General features: G+C 40.8%; 1 protein-coding gene and 3 long non-coding RNA genes across 18 annotated transcripts in view; 2 read left to right on the forward strand and 2 right to left on the reverse strand.

Moving 5' to 3' along the window:
- Positions 1-105: 105 nt before the first annotated feature.
- On the reverse strand, positions 106-14,122 carry LOC135305049 (uncharacterized). 12 transcript variants are annotated; one of them, XR_010366335.1, is made up of 6 exons: positions 12,789-13,179; positions 12,496-12,579; positions 11,202-11,333; positions 9,230-9,277; positions 4,471-6,797; positions 3,174-4,249 (listed from the first exon to the last, which is right to left on the reverse strand). It is a non-coding gene; the product is annotated as an uncharacterized LOC135305049 (long non-coding RNA). The 12 variants fall into 12 exon arrangements; XR_010366338.1 differs by lacking the exon at positions 11,202-11,333 and adding an exon at positions 106-2,971 and having other exon boundaries at positions 4,036-4,249; positions 12,496-13,179; XR_010366330.1 differs by lacking the exons at positions 11,202-11,333; positions 12,789-13,179 and adding an exon at positions 13,194-13,498.
- Positions 6,686-7,538, forward strand: LOC135305050 (uncharacterized). Its single transcript, XR_010366339.1, has 2 exons — positions 6,686-6,824; positions 7,424-7,538. It is a non-coding gene; the product is annotated as an uncharacterized LOC135305050 (long non-coding RNA).
- The window catches only part of ALG14 (ALG14 UDP-N-acetylglucosaminyltransferase subunit), a 19,836-nt gene continuing 11,488 nt past the window's right edge, over positions 13,508-21,855 (forward strand). The window contains exons 1-3 of the mRNA XM_064428181.1: positions 13,508-13,640; positions 15,731-15,882; positions 20,011-20,133. Coding sequence (XP_064284251.1) covers positions 13,508-13,640; positions 15,731-15,882; positions 20,011-20,133 — 408 coding nt within the window. The remainder of the gene's footprint in view (positions 13,641-15,730; positions 15,883-20,010; positions 20,134-21,855) is intronic.
- Positions 19,796-21,855, reverse strand: part of LOC135305051 (uncharacterized) — a 15,768-nt gene continuing 13,708 nt past the window's right edge. For all 4 annotated transcript variants that reach the window (XR_010366341.1, XR_010366342.1, XR_010366340.1 and 1 more), the window contains exon 6: positions 19,796-20,111. This is a non-coding gene — a long non-coding RNA (uncharacterized LOC135305051). The remainder of the gene's footprint in view (positions 20,112-21,855) is intronic.

Consider the following 21,855-nt stretch of genomic DNA (forward strand, 5'->3'; position numbering starts at 1 on the left):
CGAAAAATGCTGACGTGACCGTTCGTGCCCTAGGAATCCATTTATGCACTCTTTGGGAGCACTGTACAGCACAGAGCCATGGGGAACACACCCATCACAGAGAGAACAGGTACTGCTGATACTTGCCATTTACTAAATTCAATGCTGTGATTTATGACAAATTATTTTTTTATTTTACATTTTTGAGCTGTTGTGTTGAAAAACAGAAGCAAACTTACATTGACAAAATGAAATACAATAGATAGACATAGTCTTTCACCAACTAGAAAACGTAATGGTCATGACTGTTCCTCTTGGCATTCTTCTGCTATCATCCACATCCTAAACCAGCTCAATTTTACATTTCCATTAATGATTTCTGATTAATAAATTAAAAATTCTCCTCTAACAAAATAATGATACGGGTACTAATATACATCTCATCCTGTAGTTTAAGGTGCAGCTGACAAGTCATCTACCCCACTATGTACACTGATCTCTCTTGCAAGACATCTCCCACAGCAGGAATGCTCTGGCTTAAGCCTGACTAGAAACTGATGTTGGCTTGCCTTAATGCGCCAATCTGCAAAATGCAGAAAGCCAGGTGCTGATTAAAGAGGCATTGAGCCATTCCTGCTGCAGAAGTGGGAACCTGTGGGAGGTGGGCAGGGCACAGTGCCAGCATCTCTAACTGTTTGCAGCCAGCTTGGCATAATCCATTGCTGGGCATGAACCAATGACCAGGTGTTTGTGTAAACATCGGAGCTACTGAAGTTTGCTTTCCTGTGGACTTGTGTCTTATTATTGACCAGCTTCTGAATTGATTTTTGTTAACAAAATTTTATTAGATGTCCTCAGACAAGTGAAGGGGATCCCGTTCCTGCTTCCAATCTCCTTCCATTTCAAAAACAGATGGACAAATAAAGACAGCAATACCATATGAACACAATATCAACACAATCACTTAATTTCTTAGTGAAATTAAGATTAAAACATCATGTTTCACTCTGATGTCATATCATTCTTGATATAAATGAATATTCAACCTATTTTCTACTACATCTTCAATTTCTAGGGTAGAATCATAAACCACTTTTAAGATCACATAAACCATAAAAATTCCAGGAGAATTTTTTCTTCATTAATTCACCTTCCAAAGAACAGCCCTCACTTTTGCTTAATACAGTATCAGCGACTTCGAAGTTTCTTTACATGTACCCTTTTCTCTTTTAAGTTGTAACAGCTGTGACACCAGTATTCCATATGGACAAGCAGTGAACTTCTGGGGTGCAGAGGACCTGCAGTGGCAGTAAAGACATAAATGGTTGTTCTCAGGCCTGCCTCTGTATCAGGCCTGTGTAGCATACAGCCTACCAAAGAATTCCTCTGGCCCAGTGTGCTGCGTGGGTGAAAAAAAACAAGTTTGTCCTGCCTCACTGCTCTCTTCTTGGCCTGAGATCAGCACGTTGTTGAGCACGCAGCAGATCGTGACCAGGGGCAATGGCCTCTTTCAACAGCCCCATAACACCTGCTGGGCTGAGAGCTGCTGACTGTAAAGGTGAGAATGGTGATGCACTGACTGGCAGCTGCTCTCTACATGAGCATACAGCATTGTACCTCTCACACTTTTGACAAAGAAAATTTGCAAACAAAGAACTAGCTATGGGGAAGCATGAAGGCATTGCAGTCGAAGGGACACGAGTCATGGCTCGATATGGCTACCATATCTAGGTTGTCTTAGATTGGTTGTCTGTCCTCTTTTCCAACCAGAATTGTTTTCCAGGGAGATTTTGAGAACTGTGTATCTAGGATTTTGAACTGTGTACATCTAGGATTCTGGTATCTAATAATCTCATCATTGCATATGTGCAGCAGTTTCAACCTTGGATCTCCCATGTCCAGCAATCCCAGAGACCTCAGAGCAAACACCATAGGCCCAAATTCTATAGGTAGTGTAATGCCTACAAAACTGAGGGAGTGCTCTACCACTTCTACAAAGTGTTCCATGAACAGACCACACCATTACTTTGAGCATTTCCAGCAAGTCCTAAAAGTATAAGGCTTACTGTACTTGCACGATGCAACAGGAGCACCTTTTTCTGCATCAGAAATGGAATAGCCAAAGGGTGGGATAAAGAGCCACCAGAGCAGTATCACAGCCAACTGGCTGCTGTACAGTGGCCACAATCTGGCTTTCACAACTAATACCCCTCTTCCTCCCTCCCTTGTGATGTTCAGCCATCACCTTCCAGCTCCTGCAAAACGAAGTTGCCCCTGCAATTGCCAAGAACTTTCTTTGGTAACAGCTGCAGCTTCTGAAGTGAGGCTTCAGAACAGAAGGGAAGTACTGGCAATGGGCTTGCTAAGGTGAGCTGCAGAACAGACATTTAGCAACACAAGGCAAAAAATAACAGTGTATTCCATATCAACACATATGCATAGCAAAGGTAGGGAGGATGGGGAGGTACCACTGTAGCATTTGAGGTAGCAGCATAATTCTGTTGGCTTCTGCTGAATCATCTTATTTGTACTATGTAAGAGAAAAATAGGGCTGTGTTCTTCATCGATCCTTTAATTGCAATAAAACTTCTTGATTATATTGATGATTTTCAACTTCATGTCAATTAGACCCATTCATTCCATAAATGAAGAGCAAATTTGGATAAAATGGATGGGATTTGTTACAACAGGGCAGTAATTGGAAGGCAGCCCAGGATAAGTAGTCAAAGTGTGTAGTAATCTATCCTCAGCTGAGTGGTACACACCTGTTCTGTACCCTTCTCCTTCTGGAATTACTTTCAGAGTGGCACTTCAAGTATGGTAAAAATTTGTTGTCAGATGACTGGTCCCACTGAAATCTGCAAGAGGGATGTGACCATAAAAGAAAAATACACAGTAACCTTTCCAAAGTATGCCTGTAATTTCAGAATCGTGCTTTCCCAGAGCTGAGCCTCCTTCTGCCAAGAATGAAACCTTTATCATGGCTGGTGTACTGAAAAGTGAGACATAGGTGAGAAAGAAAAATACTTTTAGAGCATTTGAAGATTATTTCAGTTGTGGTTTTAAATTTACACAGGATGTAACTAACCTTTATGTCTGAATTTACCCACTGTAGTAAGAATAGATCTTAACGAATGTTTAAAGCCTGAGTTTATGAAAGAAATTATATAACAAGGTGTTGTAGAAGCAGTGGATTGAATTCAGTGACCTAAAAAAATGCTTACATTTATTTCTGTCTTAGGAAGTTCCTAGGTCTACCTGTCAGCAGCAGGATATATTCCCAGAAAATCAATTATACATGTAAACAAAAATACCATGGAGATCAAAGAACATATGAAAGACCAAGCACAACTCTTTTTTCACAACACTGTGAATCAAGAGTAACTTCAGTGAAGCCAATGAGTTGCAGTGGTGTGAGTGAGAAAAGAACCAGCTGCATTGTCTGAAAATTACTTGGGCCACCCATGGAGTCCAATCACAGGAACTGCAGGCAGCTAATATTGCAGCATTTAATTCAGAAAGCCCAAACCTGAAAAGAGGAGACTGAAAAGAAAGGATCCGAATTTGGTTTTGGCTTTAAAAACCCTGAAAAATACCAGGAAAATGGTGAATGGAAACAAAAAAAAATACTCAATTCCTAAAAAATCCTCCCTCTCAAAAAAAAAATTTGCATAGACCAGAGAACAAATCTGTATGCTTTGGGCTTTTTTTGACACCCTGCAGGTACCCAGTTAACCACCCAGTGGCTGAGCTGTATGCTTCCCTGAAGGGAAAGTGTTATCTTGGCTTTCCAAACAGCAGCCACATTTTATAAGTTGATGCATACTGTGCTACACCTACTCACATGAGTGCTGCAGAACATGTGTCACACCTTTCCAGCACAGGTCACTGTAACATATCCTACCACATTTTTAGGCAGGAACGTTCCTTCACTCTCCTGCTTTAGTTTACTCCCTCTAAACACACACTCCATCTTCCGTCTGAGGTCAGTGAGTTTAACTTTCCCAGCTCCTGTCAGCTCCCACTTGAGAGAGCATTTCTGCCAGGAGTACTTACTGTCCATAACAGAACAAAGGCTTGTTTCTGGAAAGCTGTCTGTTCATGAACCTCTTCCTGTCCCTTCTTCAGTTTTCTTCCAGTTTTTCTGTCTTCTCCATTTGTGTCTCTCATCACATGCTGTCTCTTTCATCTATTTACACCTCACCTGCAGCATTACCCTCTCCATTGGTATTACTGTCCTGATTATAACTGTCCAGAAGCTACTGAGGACCTATAAAACAGCACATTGTGAGCTTACCATGCTGGACTAGAAACCCCTGCACTGATGCACCACGTCAGCACTATGACAAGACATCAAACCACATTAAGACAGATGTGCTGAGTATTATCCACAGAATTCACAGGAATGCCATCTCTCTTTTTCATTTCCAGGTCACTGTCTCCCCTTTCCCCCCCCCCCCCCTTTTACTTTATATTCTATTTTACTATCACCTTTTCCTTTCCTGTCACTTTATTGTCTTCCTCCCCACAGTTATCCTCCCCTGGCTTCCTTCAGTGTCCACCTCACATTCCTCCATGCATTTTCTTCCCTCTGATGTGCGTGCACAAAGGAGTATAATGGAGGCAGTACTGCAGCTTTGTTAAATGTGTCCTTGGCTCTTTAGTAAACAAAGCTGTAACTGGGTGCATCCTTGGGATCTGCAAACCAGAAAGGTCTAGAAAGGTCTGTTTCATTCCCAAGGGCTTAAGCCAGAGAGCTCTGAGATTTAGAAAATTTCTTCTAAAATAATAATAAAATAATAAATAAAATAATCTCTGACATGAAGCACACCACAAACAGCAAGAGAATTATGAAATAACACCCGATTCTTTTCTTCACATGCACATATTTCCTTTTGCTTTGGGAGTTGAGGCTCTTAGCAACAAAAGCACTGTAGAACAGGGTAGTGACTAGAATTTGATGATGTCAGAACAGCAGAAAATTGAAAGATCTGTACTTTGTAATGGCATACAATTGGAAAGAATAAAATTGGTGCCAAACAGTGCTAAAACCAAACAAAATGTTTCCCAATAATTCAACATACAGAGGGTCAGAAAGCAATCCGGGTTTTAACGTTCTGACTGGTAATTAAAATCAGCATAATTCAAGTGCAGAACAAAACAGTGCTTGTTGATACAAGGTATTTTGTTTTATGGGATAGCATCACTTTCAAGTAAAAAGACAGAGCAGTGCTCTGGCTGGCATCACTCATCTGTATGCTAAAGGTATCTTCCAAGCCTCGCTCAGCTCCGTCTGAACTTTGGCACACGCCACAGCAGCTGCACAGCGTGTCACTGTGCCTCCTCCTGCTTTCCACAGCATGGAAAGAATGGTTGGTAAGGGTATTTTAATGGCAGATGTGTTAGCCTGAACAGGTCAAGTAGCTTCTTCAGACAATATCATTCCCTTTGAACGCTTTGTCAATTTTTTCAGATTTTTCAAAACACTTTCTATCATGTTTAGTGATTTTTTGATGCTCTGCTGACCTGTAAAACCTTGAGGAAACAAGGAAGGAAAATTGCTTGATGACACAAGGAACAATAAAACCTGATCCATACTCACTTTATATATGTCTAAATGCTGTTGAAATCTAATTTAAAAAACTAAATAAAAAAGCAATAAATTGTTTTCCACATAGTTCTCAAAAGCAGTAGTCAATAGTATTTGTAATAATTTTTTTTCAGAGAACATGACTTTAAAATTTATATTTCTTAAATATTAAAACTTTTTAATTTCCTATTTGGGGATAGATATTAAAGTGGTGTCATACATTGTTTCAAAAGTAAATATAATTTATGTCTTAATTTTGTCAGTTTAGGAAGTCCAGAATGTATTATTCATTTTTCCTTTTTTATTAATAATGAATTCTAGCAAAGCCCCTGCTTTTAGCACTGCTACTTGTACATATTGTGATTATTTTCTAATTTTGCATTGGCACTATTATAGATTCTTACCTGGGGTTTAATTGTTAGTCTGTATAGATATCAAGAGCTGTCATGATTCCCCTCCCAAGGCCTTGTTCTGTGTATTAATTCATACAGACATGTTCTTTTGTACAGTTCTAGTCATAGGAAGGATCTCATGCTCTATAGTGTTCTTTCAAATCTAAGATTTAAGATAGCAGACCTGGTTAAAACATACAAAAAGACATGAAACTACATTAAATACAGCAGTGCTAAAGTACAGAAAGAAGGCTTGCCTTTCAAATCAAGAGAGGCATTTTGTTTAGGCTTCCACTTCCAATGACACTATTCAACACCATACCTTACTGATTAGATAAATACTAGAAAAATATTGACTACAAAACCTAAGAATACATAAAAATAAAGAAAATACAAAATTAATCCTAATTCTATATGCAATATAGATAGAGAGAGAGACAGAGAGGTAGATAGATATAGATTAAAAATGTTAAGGTGGAAGAGTTTCACCATTAAAATGTATCATGCAAACATTATAACTGGATTTGAAAACTCACTTTGTGAATTGCACCAAATATATTGTCTAACTGAATAAAGTGCAGAAAAATTGCAGTGATATACACAACTTAGAAGATCTTGGTTGTGCTTTTTTTCAGTGTTGCCCATTTCCTTTCATTTTGTTGTAAACATGAACATTTTTCTGTGATAACTCTACTGGGACTGCTGGAAGAGCCAGTATTTCAGCACCTGTTCCTCTGATTTGCTGAATAAGGGACATTACACATCTGGAGTGCCTCTGGTGATGTCCTCTTCTTCTGTTTGGAAATTGTGCTCCAGTGGAAACAGGAATCTCACCACTGAAAGAGGAAACTTTACAATTAAAGGTATGTTGGACAATTGTAGTGCACATACACAGACCAAAACATTCCAGTCCAATGCCACGTTCTGCAGTGCCAGGTCAGCTGAGTTCTGGCCACACTGTACTCCACACGTATGCACCCCTCAGTTTCGCTTGGAACAAACCTTTCTTTTGTGTGTACAGAACTCTTTAAAGAGTAAAAACTGATTGCAGTTACAAACAATTCATCAATTAAATAATAGTAATGTTAATAATCATCATCATCAAGACTTACACAAGCTCTTGGCTTGACTATTAGCTACTTAACAATTGCTTGCATTTACAATTGTACCAGTCTTCAAACACAAACGTACAATCAAAAAGACAACTCTTTTTTCTTCAAAGTATTCTAAAAAGAGTATGAAATCACATGTAAGGTTTCTTTTTGAAAATTATTTCTATTTGTTTTAGTCAGTGTTAGTAAATTGGAAGGTGACATTGGAAGCTGACATAAAACTTGTGTTTCCACATGTATAAAGTTTTTTTTTTTTCTTTTCAGTAATATATTAATCACAAGTCAGCTAAATAATTAACACCATAACTTAACTCTAAGTAATTGTCTCATTATCACTGTTTAATTCACAGGCACTGGAGTCGACCAACTAACTCTCTTGACACCTTAACGATGCATTAAATTCCCAGTAACTAATGCAAATGGTTTATAATTTCCTAACATTCATTAAAACTGTAATAAAGGCAATGACATTTTTTTCTAGTACTGTCAAACAGAGAGAGAACAGTATTACACATCACCTGTGTAATGTGAGGTGTATCTGTTTTTAAATCTTATCACATAATTAAAGACTGTTAAAGTACAGTGCAGAGGGCAAATTATGTTGGCAATAGCTGGACTTTAGACTGTGTCAGTTAACAGGGTTTGCTATGGTTGATATCTTATATATTTTAACTAAACAGATAGAAGAAAAAAATTCGTATTTTGAAATTTTAATATTTTGTCTTGCAAGTATTATACACAAACATACAAAAATTAAAACACTGAGACACCTTTGGCAGCCCTTGCAAACTCTGCAAAGAATTCAATTTATCTCCATTGAGAGCTAGTGGAGTCATTACATTCAATTGATTTAAATAGTACTTGATCAAATCCCTAAATCCACAGCCATACCTGGCAACATCCCCAAAACAATAGTCAACGAATTATATATTTTTAAACACAACTGCATGAATAAAAGATTGAAGAAAAATGGGAGGAAAAGAACATGAAAGACAGCATAGAGCAAAACGAGAAGACATCTTCCCTTCTCTTTTAATATGACCAGTTATTTCCAGTCCAGCATGGCATTAATTCAATGCTAGACCTTCAGAAACCTAAACAGCTCAGAAAACTGTCCTCACTTTCAACTGAGCAGCATTTCCTTACAGAGGAGGGTGTCAGTTCTGCTGCATTTTGGATGTTCATAAGGAGGAGAGGGAGAGAGCACACAAGGATGAGATGCCCCTTCCTCAAGCCTCAGAATGCTGAGGGCTGGGCACTCAAACCCAGGGCTCTGACAGCAGCAGCAGCCCCACAGCTGCCTGGGTTTCAGTCTGAGAGAGGAAAAGCTGTGCACCCAAAACAAGCTGATAGCTTCGTCTCATCTATCTCCCTGCACAAGCAGTGGTCAAGTTTTCTGACAGCAGGAACAACTAAAGCAATGTGCATTTCTCTTCATGCTCCTTACAGGTGCTTACATGGAAAAAAGCTCAGGCAAACCCAGTCAAAAAGCAGCCATGAATAGGCAGAGAATCCAACATCCCAGCTCCCAACTATCCTGCAAGTTTCATTTAACATTACAGGTCAGAAAATGGATTTCCAGGAGAATAAAAATAGACTTCAAATCTATTTTTAGGTGTGTTTTTAAAAAAGACATTATTTTTACAGGCCAAGTGGCCTGAGGCACCCAAGTGACCTCCAGGCCACTCAGTACTTTAAGGGGTGAAACAGCAGTCTCTTTCTCCTGGCCTTTTGAAGAGATAGAAGAGCATTATTTTACATTACATTACAGGGACTGCTCCTGAACACACTACCCAGTAATTACAAGTTGCATTGTGTAATTTCAGTGCTGTCTACTACAAAAGTTTCTGCTTCATAAAAGCACACTGAGAATGCACCCCAATGGTTACAAGGCTGTGTGTCATCAAAGGCACACGTACCAGCCCTCCAGACACACTCTCAGATGCAGCAGGTTAAAGAAACATTGGCTGGCACTGTGGCTTGTGCCTGTCAGAGAAAAAACATTCTCCTTACAAATCGCTGCTTTGATTCTAAATTTGTACATGGTATTTAGACCCAAACAAATTTCTAAAAACAACCTCCTCTCCCAGTTCCAAAGACTATTTTCAGAAAACTTGACATTGCCAACAAGAGGGAAATGTAGGAGTGAAGGATACCTTATTTATTGAGCCGTTGTAATCTCACAATCACGTTGCTGTCTGTCACTGAAAATTGAAGTGTAAAGAAAAGCAATTGTGAATGAGATAAAAATAAAAATGTTAAAGTTTTTAATGTAGAAAAAATCCTATTATTTGAGGAATGTGGTTCGACTTTTTTGGTATTTAGCACAAGCATTGTTTAAGTGTTGAATTTTTATATCTAAACAAAAGAGACTCAAATATATATGAGAAGTGCCCTTATACCAGGAAGCACAGCATTAACTGTAATGTTAACATAAATATTACAGCTGCTATTGATTGCAAATACATATCAGGACTTCTAAGATTACATTCCTTTAATTCTAATGACTCACAAGAAAGTGTAACTGCCCTTGGCCCAAAGCAATTGAAAGTAGCAGCTGTCTAAAGGGACAAATCTTGCCACAGACTGGCTCTGATAACACCCTAATTCTTCCTTCAAATGAGATCAGCCAGTAACTTGTCTCCAGTTGATCCGAAATGGTCTACTCCACTGATTAATTTAAAAATACCTCTCTTTCCCAACCACAGAACTTGTTACAACACTTAGGATGTTACTGCTCTTCTAGAGTCTTCCAGTTTGCATTTTTAATATTAAAGAAGAACCCAGTTAGAAGTCTTCAGGTTTTGTCTTATCAAAAAGCATACCACTTCTCACAATGTTTCTAAAAACACCATAAGCACATAAAAAGAAACAATTGCTTCTGGCAAAAAAAAAACAAAACAACCAAATTTACTTATGTAACGTATCTGTTCTTACAAATCACTTTTATTAAAATATAATGCACAAACTAAGAATAATATTTAGATACATTTAAATAAATTACTGAGGTTTAACATGATAAATGGTTCCACATTACAATTTTTTCCAGTAGCAAAGCCCAAGTGATTCCTCTCCTTCTTCTCACCCAATTGTTTCTACCATTTTGCTAGTTTACTCATCAGTACTGCTGATACAACTGTTTGTGGAGCTGCACGCTAAACCAAAACAAGAAAAAATGACCTCATTTTAGAAAACAACAGTACACTCACTCTTGTTCATAGGTGTAATTTTAGAACCTGTAATTAGAAGGAAAAAAAAAACCAAACCCAAACATCACAAGTATCCAAAGTGCCAGTTAAGAAAACATGAATATAAGATGTATTTCAGTTGAATAGAAAGATTCTTGTTTAACAGTTAAGAGTTAGATCACTTACAGGTAAAAACTCAGAAAGGGAATTACTGCCAGACAGCCAAAGCTGTCTACATTTCATTTCAGGGGAAAAAATGGTTTTATTTATACTCCAATTACAGCCTTTCCTGTTGGAGACAAAAGAACCTGAAACACAAAGGGCGAGCTTTGCTCAGTTTCCTTTAGTGCCCAGCAGTGTAACTTTCAAAGGAGACATGCACCCCAGGTACCAGGAGGCTTCCACAGAGAATATTCACATTTAAAAGGAGAGCAGCACATCTTTCTTTGGAACATTGTCTCACAAGTGGTACATTTTAAAAATACTGAACCTATTTTTTCCTATTCAAGAGTTCCAGAGTTGGACAACAGTGACCAATTATTTAGAACAAGTGTGGTTTAAATTTCTCCTTCAGCAAAGTTCCAAGCTAACTTCCTGCATCAGTAGCAGAGGTGTCAGAGGCAGCCTCTGCACCTGCATCACTTTCTGTCAAATGCCTTTCCAGACCAAGTGCAGCACTTCCTCCCAGACACACAGGTCACTCACTCTCTCACAGCATCAGTGATTTTGCAGACTGGAGAGCAGTACCCAGCACTAATCACTGCCTTCCTCATGGAACCCTGTGCTTCTCCTGCTCACATTACTCAGCTAACACGGCCATGCTGTGCTAAACTTTGCATTTCATATTAACTCCCATATTAACTGTGCATTTACGATGCTGAGATGAAGATTTCTCAAGGCACTTCCCAGACTGGAATCATGGCCAATGCTCAGCACACACCTGGAGGAGCAGACAGCAACCTGCTTTCTTCAGGACTGCTAACAGCTGTTGCACTGAAGTCTCCCAGGTCCAGAACATGGTATCAAGGAGCAGGGAGTTGCCATGATGAAAAACCACAAATAAACCTAAGGCCTACTGAGAAAAGGCAGGATTAGCAGTGTTACACTGCAAGAGGATCAACATGAGCTCTAAAAACTTTATTGCAACCAGGTATCAGACTGTTGCCTCAGTCTTTCCTTATTTTAACTAATCTTACCAAATTCTGAATCCTCCCTCAAGCCTTGCAAGTCTTCTGTGGATACTACTTGAAAATTATATCCCCTACTCTTGTAAATTTAGCAATGAGTTAGCAGACTTCAAGCACTAGCTGTAGGAGTTTATGAGGCAAACTCACTGCTTAGATTTTTAGACTCCTTGAAAGTCAAAACCTTTGCTTCGCATCCAAGAAACTGTCTACTCCAAAGAACAGGTCTGCATCAGTGTAATTCTTTCCTCTTATTTTTAAATGCCTTTCAGCTTCCCTGGTTTTAGGTCAGTTTCTCATTAATTTCACCAAATACATTTTCAGAAGGATTCTGTATTAGAAGGGGAAGTGTGTACATACAGAATAAATACCATGAAAAGGAGGAAAGAAGTTGAAGCTTTTTATATCAATCTCTACTGCTGAGTTTCCAGGACTGTTTCTTGGAATCAAATGCCTAATAAAAAGCAGTTCTTTAACATTTATGGTAGGAAAAAATAAGAGCAAAGATCTTGAGAAGTCTTGGAAAAAACCCACCTTAAATAAAACAATTGCTAGCTACACCTGCTGTGGCAACCAGGATAAATTCTGCATCAATGACATTTATTTTCATTGAAGAGCCTACAAGTGGGGAGAAGATGACCCTAGACAAAAGTAGTATTTGAATTGTCTATAGAACTTACTGTGTTGTTTTAAACTAGTAGTTCATGTCCTGAAAAGGTATTGTGGTACTTTCTTCTGTCATTGACTTGCACCTCTATTGTCCCTACTTATTAGTTTTATGTGGCTAATTAAGTGGAAATCAAAATGAATTTTGGAAATTTTTCATCAACAGAACTTTTAATTAAAACCTTGTTGCTTCCAAATGTCAATAATGACTAGGCAGTGAAATACTTTTTGTGAGGTTACTCATTTGGGTGGAAGACAAGCTTACCTTGGTAATACTGTTTTTAATACTCTCTGCTTAAAGCAACTGCAAAATTATATGTTACAGTGACATAAAGAAAAAAACATAATCTGTAGAGCCGTGAAGCATGAATCACAAAGACTCACTTCAGATCCTAACATGGCAAAGGATTGGGGGAGCTTGTATCTTGTAAGACATACAACAACCATTGGAATCCACAACTGGCACACCTGTGTTAAAAATGAGAAAGAAACATGAAGCTTCCAAGGCTGGTAAGGACACAAAAAGTCCAATTCATTCAGGAGGAGTAAGAGGGAAAAAAACCAGCCAGAGAAACCATGGCAGGCAGATGCAGAATTGCCACGTGTTTGATCTATTGTGGTTGTACACTTGAGCCACAAGAGCACAGCTGTCACCTCTCACGTGTTTGACAACTCACCCCACAAAGCAGCAGCATCAAACCTCTCCATAAAGCTCCAGAGTTCATTGCTCCTGATTCACTGGCCACGAGGAGGGCCTTGCTCCCTGGCAGATAATTTAAGGACAACGATGAACAAACTCTTTCCTAATCCTAAAATGCAGCACATTACTCTTTCTAGCAAACACACAGTCGCCTCTGAGATTAGCCCAGTGGCTGAATCATCGCTTTCTCCCAACAAAGGCTGCACGCTGACGGAGGCAGAAAGAGCGCTGATCTGCTGCTCCGTGCTTCTTACTGAAACAAAAGGCTTAGGTATTACCATGAATGAAAACTAGAACCACAACAGGCAGTGACACGTTAATATTTTATTTTACACATTAATGCAGGCTGTGTAACATTACAGCTGCATGTAAGCAGACATACCTGGATCAGTATCAGCATATACAGCACTCATGCTCCCGCAGGAAACCATCCGTGCGCGTCACGGAGCTCCCGGCTCCCGCTGCAGCCCGTGCCACAGCCGGCAGGCCTCTATCGGCTCCCGCAGCCCGTGCTAAAGGCGGCAGGGGGTGCCAGCGGGTGCTCGGATTGCGGGGAGCACCGGGCGGCCACACGGGGATCCCCTCACGCCGCATCACCGCGCCCCTGCCACCGCCGGAGAGGAGGTTTGAACCGCGCCGGCCGCCGTACGGGGGAGGTGCCACTGCCGCTTCCGCGAGAGGTGGCCCCCGCCGCGCATGGAGGAGCTGCCCGTCGTCGTGCTCCTGCTCCTCCTCCTCGCCTTACTGCTTGTGCCGCTGGTGCTCCTGGATAGGAGGCGCCGCGGCCGGCGGACGCCTCCGTTCAGTGTCCTGGTGGTGGCCGGCTCTGGTGAGTGGTGGTTGCCGCCGGCGGGAGCGGGTGGCGCCGCAGAGCTGCAGCTCCAGATTCGTGGAACTACGAGTCCCGGCATGCAGCGCGACAACGGCGAGCGCAGCGCTGCTCCTGTACCCCGGTGCATGCCGGGAGTTGTAGTCGCGGTTGCGTGTGTGTGGTGCCCCGGCCGGGCCGCCGCCTGCCCGTAGGTGTTTCGGTTCTCGATTTGAGTCATTGTTTGTTACGCGTTTCACCGAAGTCCCGGTGAAAGCACGGGAAGCACTGGCGCAGGACAGCTGTGCGGCTGCTCGGCCTGGCCGCAGACTGCTGATGGCGATGCAGGCACGGCGTTCCGAGGCTGGCACGGCCCTCGCAGATGTGGCATTCCGCGATCCACCCAACCCACGCTGCTGTGATTTACTTACGAGAGGCACACGTGGATCCCTCAGAGACAAGAGTGTCACCCCTCGCTGAAGGGGGCGTGCACATCTGCCACTCCTTGTTACCTTGTCATCAGCGTTGAAGGGCAATTAATTTACCTCCAAAAAATTTACTTGAAAAGTTGCAGCTGACAAATACAGGCCAGCTGTGATTTCAGTACTCAGTATCCCTTTGGTTTTTGCACACCCGCTGATTAATAACCCTGAGATCTTTCAGCATCTGAGTATGACTGGCAGGTTTATAATTCTGAAGGTCATCTTTACATCCACTAGGGCTGGATGTGTGTGTGTTTTCCTTCAGTCCTTTGGAATCTAGTTAGTCTATTAAAATAATACTTCCACCGTACATAATCTTCCCAGCTGAAATAATACATGTGAGTTAAGATTCACATAATGTTCAAGCCTATTCTTTGAGGCTTTTAAGTAGGAATCTCCTGCTCTTCTGTGAGTGCATTAATATTAGTGAAACCTTAACAAACACCACTCAGGAGAAAACATCTCCAAACATAACTGAAAAACAGCACATGAAATTGTATGGAAAGGTGGCAAAGTGTAGTGCAATGCTGCAGCATAGCCTCCGTGTCAGCTGCTCACCAGCTACGAGTGTTTGACCTGTGCAGCAGAGGGCTCTTGGGAGCCTCGTGACACTGAACAGCAGGAGGTAGCAGGAATACATGTGGTTTACTGGTTTTGGTCTGCAACTTCCAGCAGAGTGAAAAGCAACACATCCAGTAAACACATGATGTATTCATGGGTCTAGTTTCATGTTGGTCTGATGCAGTCCAATAGACAAAAGGTGAGATTGCTCCACTTCACCTACACACACAATCTTCCTTCTCCCCCCATTCCATTCTAACAATATCCCTCTAACTGCTTTTCAGGAAACTCCAAGGACAAAAAAAGCCAAAAATTAACCCAGCTGCCAAAAAGCCCAGTATGTACACCCTCCCCTTCTCTCTGGTGAGCTCTGGGACAGAGTGACCCTGCAGTTAGAAGGTTGTGAGGGCCCTTTCAAGGGCAGTGCTCAGGGCAGTGCCTGAAGCAGGACTGTTTGTTCTGTCAGCAGCCAGCTCTGCACGGCTGTGGCTGCAGGGGGACACGGCTGTGGCTGTCACTGCTGTGACTGCAGGGGGACGCTGCTGTGGCTGCAGGGGGACACGGCTGTGGCTGTCACTGCTGTGACTGCAGGGGGACGCTGCTGTGGCTGGTTTCTGTGTGATGAGCTGGGCTGGCACAGCCCTGCTCTGGCAGGTCACAGCACTGGCCCAGGACAGGGTCAGTGGCAGTTCTGCTTCCAAGGTGCAGCTCTGAGGCAGATCCTGTCCAGCTGCATTTTGGCCATTGCCCCACGGGGTGGCCTTTGAGTGCAGAGCAGTGTCACTCTGTGCCTGGTTGTCCTGCACCGTGTACAGGACATTAAACACAAACATCAGACTCCTGTGTCAGCCTGGTTCAATCCCATTGCACTGGAAAATGTCCATCAATACCGCTTCCCTGGCAGCTGAGCTCCCTCCATGTTATTTAAGCAGTCTCTAATTGAAGATACTTTCTCACTGGTAGTAGTAATACTCACATGCTTCAAAATGAAAAGTGACTGATTCAGCTGAAGAACTGGAAAGTTACAAAATTTTTCACATACTAATTGCAGTTTGCTTTGTTTTACAGGTGGGCACACAACAGAAATCCTGAGGTTACTCAGCTGTTTGTCAGAGTCATACTCTCCTAGACATTATGTTTTGGCGGACTCAGATAAGATGAGTGAAGCTAAAATACGTTCTTTTGAACAAAAAAGGGCTGAAACATTCTCCAAGTCCCAGGTAACTTGTTAAATACTCATGTAAGAAAAATGATCTTGACATTCTAATTCAAGGCAATTTGGAAATGATTCTTTTAAAGGACATTTATACCAGCTGGCCACTGAAGTGTTACTTGTAGCTTTAAGAATATTGGGGCAAAAATATTGCAAAGGGGATTTTTTTTTTAGTTTGCCATTTCCCTCAGTGAAACATAATACTTTTTTGAAAGAAATTATATATAAAAATATTTTGTCTAAGAAAACCTAATTTAAGTTGTATTGGCTTTGTGTGTTTCTACACTGTGTCTTGGCTGTATTTTAAAAATAAAGTATAAATGTTTGTTTGAAAGGGATGCAAGGCCTCTGAATGTCAGTTTTCTGGCTGATGACCCGAGCAAATGCTGAACTCCTAAAACTCATGAAAAAGTCATTAAAATATCTTGTTTATTTTTTTCTCAGATGTTTGCTTGCTTTCAGCTCGTTTGCTATTTGATTAACAGGCAGCAGCATAACTGCTGACCTAAAATGTGATCTGACATCCACTGAAATAAGTAGAAAGTTTTACTGGAATAAGTACAATGGAAATTAGTGTTCTGACTACAAAAAATTTAAGTCCTTTTGAGCAAATAGTACAACACACAGTAAATTAATTATTTGCATGGTGTTGATTTCATATGATGCACTTCCATTGTTTTCAGCAGCACTGTTGGGACAAAAGACTGTAGGACTCACTACCAATGATTTTCAGAATAATCCCTTTTAATGTTAGACAACTGCTGCTAATGCTCACTAAGGAATGACATTTTAAGGTTGGTTAACTGCAACTTTCACATCTCATTGTACACTAGGGATGAATGTTTAATAAAGTGGCCAGAGGTGTTTTCTGTTCAGAGACATCTCATTGGGTAAATAGCCATTCACACAGTTATATTCACTTACCTGAAGAATGTCCAACCCTAAATTATTAGATTTCTTAAAGATACCTATTTTCAGTATTAAAAGGTTATGGGGTTTTCATAGCTCACTTATTTTTGCTAGGCAGCTTCTCTTTTATAACCTCTCCAACTACTAACACATCCTGTAGTTATATTTTCCCTCAACACTGAAAGCCAGAGGAGCATTTTTGGCTGCATGTGAGTTTGATGTCTGGATAACAGATGCTCATTTTCCTTTGACCATTCTCTTTCTACTGAGCAAAAATATTTAGAGTGAAAATGAAAGATAAATTTTGGAAAGTAAATATCACATGCCTGTAACATATTTGCTGTATTTCAGTGTGCTTTCATATACACACAGTGTGTTTTGTTATTGGGGGCACTGGAGATCATCAGACATTTAAAAATTGTGTCTTAGTGGCTTCTTGAAGCTTTGCATAAGTGAAAGAGAGAAGTCTGAATGCTTCAACACATGGTCATTGCCTTCCTCATCCTGTTAAGGAAGTAGATTTTTCCAGAACCAGGGACCAGATGGAAGACAAATTACAATAATGATGTAACAGAAAACCAGCAATGTAAGAGAAAATTAAACACACACACCTCCCCACCCCTCCAAATAGTTTTTTTTATCTGTGGTCTAGCTCTGTTCTAACAGCTATTCAGGGAGAAGGACAGAAAGCCAGAATGAGCATCTTACTTACAAGAAGAAAAATGCTGCACCTCAACCCACTGAGCCTCTTAAAAAAACCCTAAAAAATGCCTCCTTTGCAAAGTTCTGGTCCTGCTATCACTGGCTTCTTTGCTCTCTATCACTCCCCACCTGCAGCCACAGCTATTCCACATGGATGCCCCCAGAGCTTTTACTCAGGGCACCTTCTATGCTCATACAGAACCTGTTTCAGCTGCTGGCAATGTTCTCCAGCAGCAGAGAGACAACTTACTGAAGCCTCTTCTGACCATATGTTCTTTTCCATTTCATGAGAGGTACTATGCTGAGAAATCTTGTTTCTCATAATGAAAAAGATTTGTGTAAACTCAGTTTCTTTGCAAGCATTGCAATATGTTCAGCTGAGAATATTACAATAATTCACTGCAGTTGCAGTTTTCCATCAGCTTTTCCTTGCATCCTTGCAAAACAACATTAACCAGGTATCTGCATTACAGATTTGCCAGTTTGGAACATTTGTTTTCAAATTAGAAAAAAGATTCTGAGTACATTAAAGATGTAAAGAAAAAAAAAAGATGCAATAATATGACACCACAGTAGATAGGGGAGAAATCTTTTTCTCTTGTCAGACATACTATGCAGTGTTCCAGCAAAATACACAGGATGTGCCTTTGGAACACTGACAGTACTTAATAAGAGGAGAGGCTGGGATTACAGGAGCATCTGGCAGTGGCTTTTAAACAAACAAACAACAACAAAACCCCCCAGTTTTGGTTTTCATTTTAATACCTATGAGTTGTTTGATGTGTGGACAGAAGTCCTAACATGACATAGACACTGATGTGCAGAGTTTGCAGCATGTTTTGAAAAGTAGAGATAAAATCAGCTTGATCTTTACTTGAACTCTCCAAGTAAATTCCTACTTTGATACTGTTCAGATTTCCTGCCAAGTTCTGCTGAAATTATTTGGGTTTTTTAATGATGATGAAAATCACCTACAGTTTTTTTGTCAAATGCTCTTTAACACCTTTCTTACAGTGAAGGTTCATCTGAATAGTTCCACTGGATCCTGATCTGCCTAAAACCACTTTCTCATACCCATATTTCTTGCAGGATTGAGTACTATGCAAGGGTCTAAACTCCACTTAGAGCATTTCTTTTTATCACCTGAACTCTTCCAAACTCTTCGAGAAACAGAGACAGTGATAACCAGAAACCTATTGAATAGGGAGCAGGGGGGTATGTTTTATTTTTCCATATTCTGTTGTCAGAGTAATGCAATCAGAGTTTCAACACCTGCAAATAAAACATTAAAAAAATCAGTTTGTAACATCGGTTAATGCCTTCCAGTATCGCAGCTATTAAAGATATCAGAATGAAATGGGGTAATCTCAGTTAAGAAAATTAACATTCTGCATTTACAAGTGTTGGGGGTTTTTTTATTCTTCCCACCTTGTATATTAAAAATAGTCCCAGTTACTGCTATTCAAGACAGATTTGTAGTTTGTATTTACCATGCAGCTTTTGTTAGCATCCTCTTTCAGGGACACAAATTGCCAGGACTAAGCTATGACAATTAGCAATATGCACATGAAGTAACTGGGCAATTTTCAGTATTTAGAGTTTCTCACACCCCTCGTAAGTTCTTCCAGAGTGGTGGTGAGGTGATCTGGTGTCCCCTGTGAAGTGAGGTAACAGCCACTATCCACGTGTCAGCATCACTGAACACTGCACTGCAGCCACTACATCTGTCCTTCATGTAAACAGCCCAGAATGTCATTGGCATCAGGAGTGCCTTCTGCCATGGCAATGGTTCTTGGGTGCAGCTCCTCCCCACTGAGGTGAAGGCACCTGCCAGGAGGGCAGGCAGCCTGACAACTGCTCCCTGCTCCCGGCGTTTCAAGACAAAAGGAATCATCCTTGATACCTTTACACACCGTGAATAATCTTCATTTAGGGAAAGAACAAAGAAAGTTACTTCTTTACCTACATTTTATTTAATGATAAGATGTTCTTTCCTGTTTCTTTATGCAGATATTCTGCATTTTGAATATCCATCGCGCGTATCTCTGAATACTCACTGAGTACTCAATGTAAAGGGTGGTGATGTTGGCTTTTACACGTTTAGTGGCGCTCCGCGGACGGCAGCGGAGCGAAGCTGTGTGTGTCCTGCGGTGTAAATGCCCGGGCGCTGCGGGATGCCCGGCGGTGCGGGATGCCCGGGATGCCCGGGCGGTGCGGGATGCCCGGGATGCCCGGGCGGTGCGGGATGCCCGGGATGCCCGGGCGGTGCGGGATGCCGCCGGTGCCCGCGAGGTGCCGCCCTCGCCCGGCGCTGCTGCTGCGGCTGGAGGGAGCCCGGGGCGGCACTGAGCAACACCTACCGCGTTCTGCTGTTCTCTGTGCTTTGTACTTTACTTTTTATACACAAACGTTCCCAAACTAGACTAAGAAAAGGCAAAAAAAGGCTGGCACAGACAGATGTAATAAGAAGAAGCCACAACGTTGTCAGAAAAGTAACAGCGCCGTTCCTCGTGCTCTTTTCCAGTTCAGCCTGGATCGCATTCCCAGAAGCCGGGAGGTCAGACAGTCCTGGATCTCCTCTGTGCTAACAACACTGTACTCCATACTTTACTCCCTTCCTCTGACCTACAAACGGAAACCAGATTTGGTAGGTAGAGAAAATTTTAATTTATTGAGAACTTGCTAATCCTCATTATAAAAGCACTTGGCATATGCAGACTGCATCTCATATGTATGCTTAGATTTACAATTCACAGGAAAACTATTTTTAATTTTAAATTAAATATAGCAGCAGTACATCAAGAAAGAACAGGTTGCACTGCTGGTGAATTAGAATAGCAAATACCAGTTTTCCCTCGCAAAGGTGCAAGCACCTTCAGAGTCACTCCCTTGTTATGCTGGAAGAGCTAGCAAAAACAAGATTGCTGCTTCCTGATAGTATCTCTTCAGGATTGCAGCAGCACAAACTATGCCTGAAAGCCTGGTTATCCTGTTGGCTGGACTTGCTTCTAAAATGGTATGACCAGTCTGGCACAGACAGGTTCAGACCAGCACAAATATATACAGATTCAGTTCTTGTGCTTACACAGACTTCTGAGCTACAATGCATATTTATTTAGTCTTTGGCTGACTGACATTAATTATCTCATCTAATGACAAAAAGCATCACTGCTGAAGTAGCAACTCCTCAGCACTTTAGTAGCTTTTTCAAGCTGTTCCGAAAACTGCACTCTCATGCTAATTACATTTATTTTAAAATATTCCACACACATAAACAAGCGAGAGGCATTCAGGGTTGTCACATGGTAGAACTACAATGGAGATATTCAATCAAGAAAGTTTTGTGTTAATACAAAAGGTAATACACTGGTCTCCTAGCTTTAAGTCTTACCATTTTGTAAGAAAAAATTTGGTTACAGCTGGCTTCTTGCTAGAGTTGTTGTCACCTTAAGGAGTTAGTAATCTAAACTTGAGGTTTTTGTAAAGAGTATTAGTTTAGCAGAACTTCAAATTAATACTTTATGAGGTTTAAAATGCTTAAATGAAACATGTAAAAACTAGTGCAGTTACAAGGTATTTTTCATAATTTAGTAGTAGCACCTATACACACACAGATATTTGTAAGGAGACAGATATTTGTAAGGACACTATTTTTAAATCCCTCTGTGAACTGTATGGCTAATTCTATGGAGGCTTTTTAATGTTTGTGGTATTTTGAATGTTTAGAGAGACTGCTGTGAGTAATGTGATCTCATTTGCTTCAATTGTACTGGTCAGTTCCTGTCAGATCAAAAGCTACTCGCTTGCTGGACTTTTCAGACAGTTTAGTGTGCAAGACAACAGAAGTAGGTGTTTTGGCAGTTGCTGTTTTTCAAGCCTCTTCTGAAAACTGGAGATAAAACTGGGAGAGGGGAGAAGGTGGCATGCTATTCTTTCTACAGTGGTTTTGATTGAGGCAGTTGTAATAGTCAAGTTTGTTTACATGAGCAGACAGAAAAATGTGAGTAACTATTTAATAATACTTTGCTACACCACTGTGTTAGGTTAGTGTATTTTTCACTTATTGCAAAAGAAATTGACTCGAAAAATCTCACTGAGTAGCTTAAAGGAAACAGGAAGTTACTAATCTAATTCCATGTTTTCTGTTTACCAAAGGAATTTAAAGTGACAGAGAGATTTACACATAGATTTATTAGAAATGGTGTTGGAGCTGATAAACTGTGATAAGCTATCAGAAGACTAACGTTCTGAAAAACTTGTGCTTGTAAAATTAAGGATATGTTTTAGCAAGGCCTTTAAGCCCTTTGCAGTATTTAAAGTAACCCCTGTCTCAAAATGAGATCCAGAGAGTCTTTATCCATGGTTAAAG

Source organism: Passer domesticus, chromosome 7, assembly GCF_036417665.1.
Source record: "Passer domesticus isolate bPasDom1 chromosome 7, bPasDom1.hap1, whole genome shotgun sequence".
Lineage (NCBI taxonomy): Eukaryota > Metazoa > Chordata > Aves > Passeriformes > Passeridae > Passer > Passer domesticus.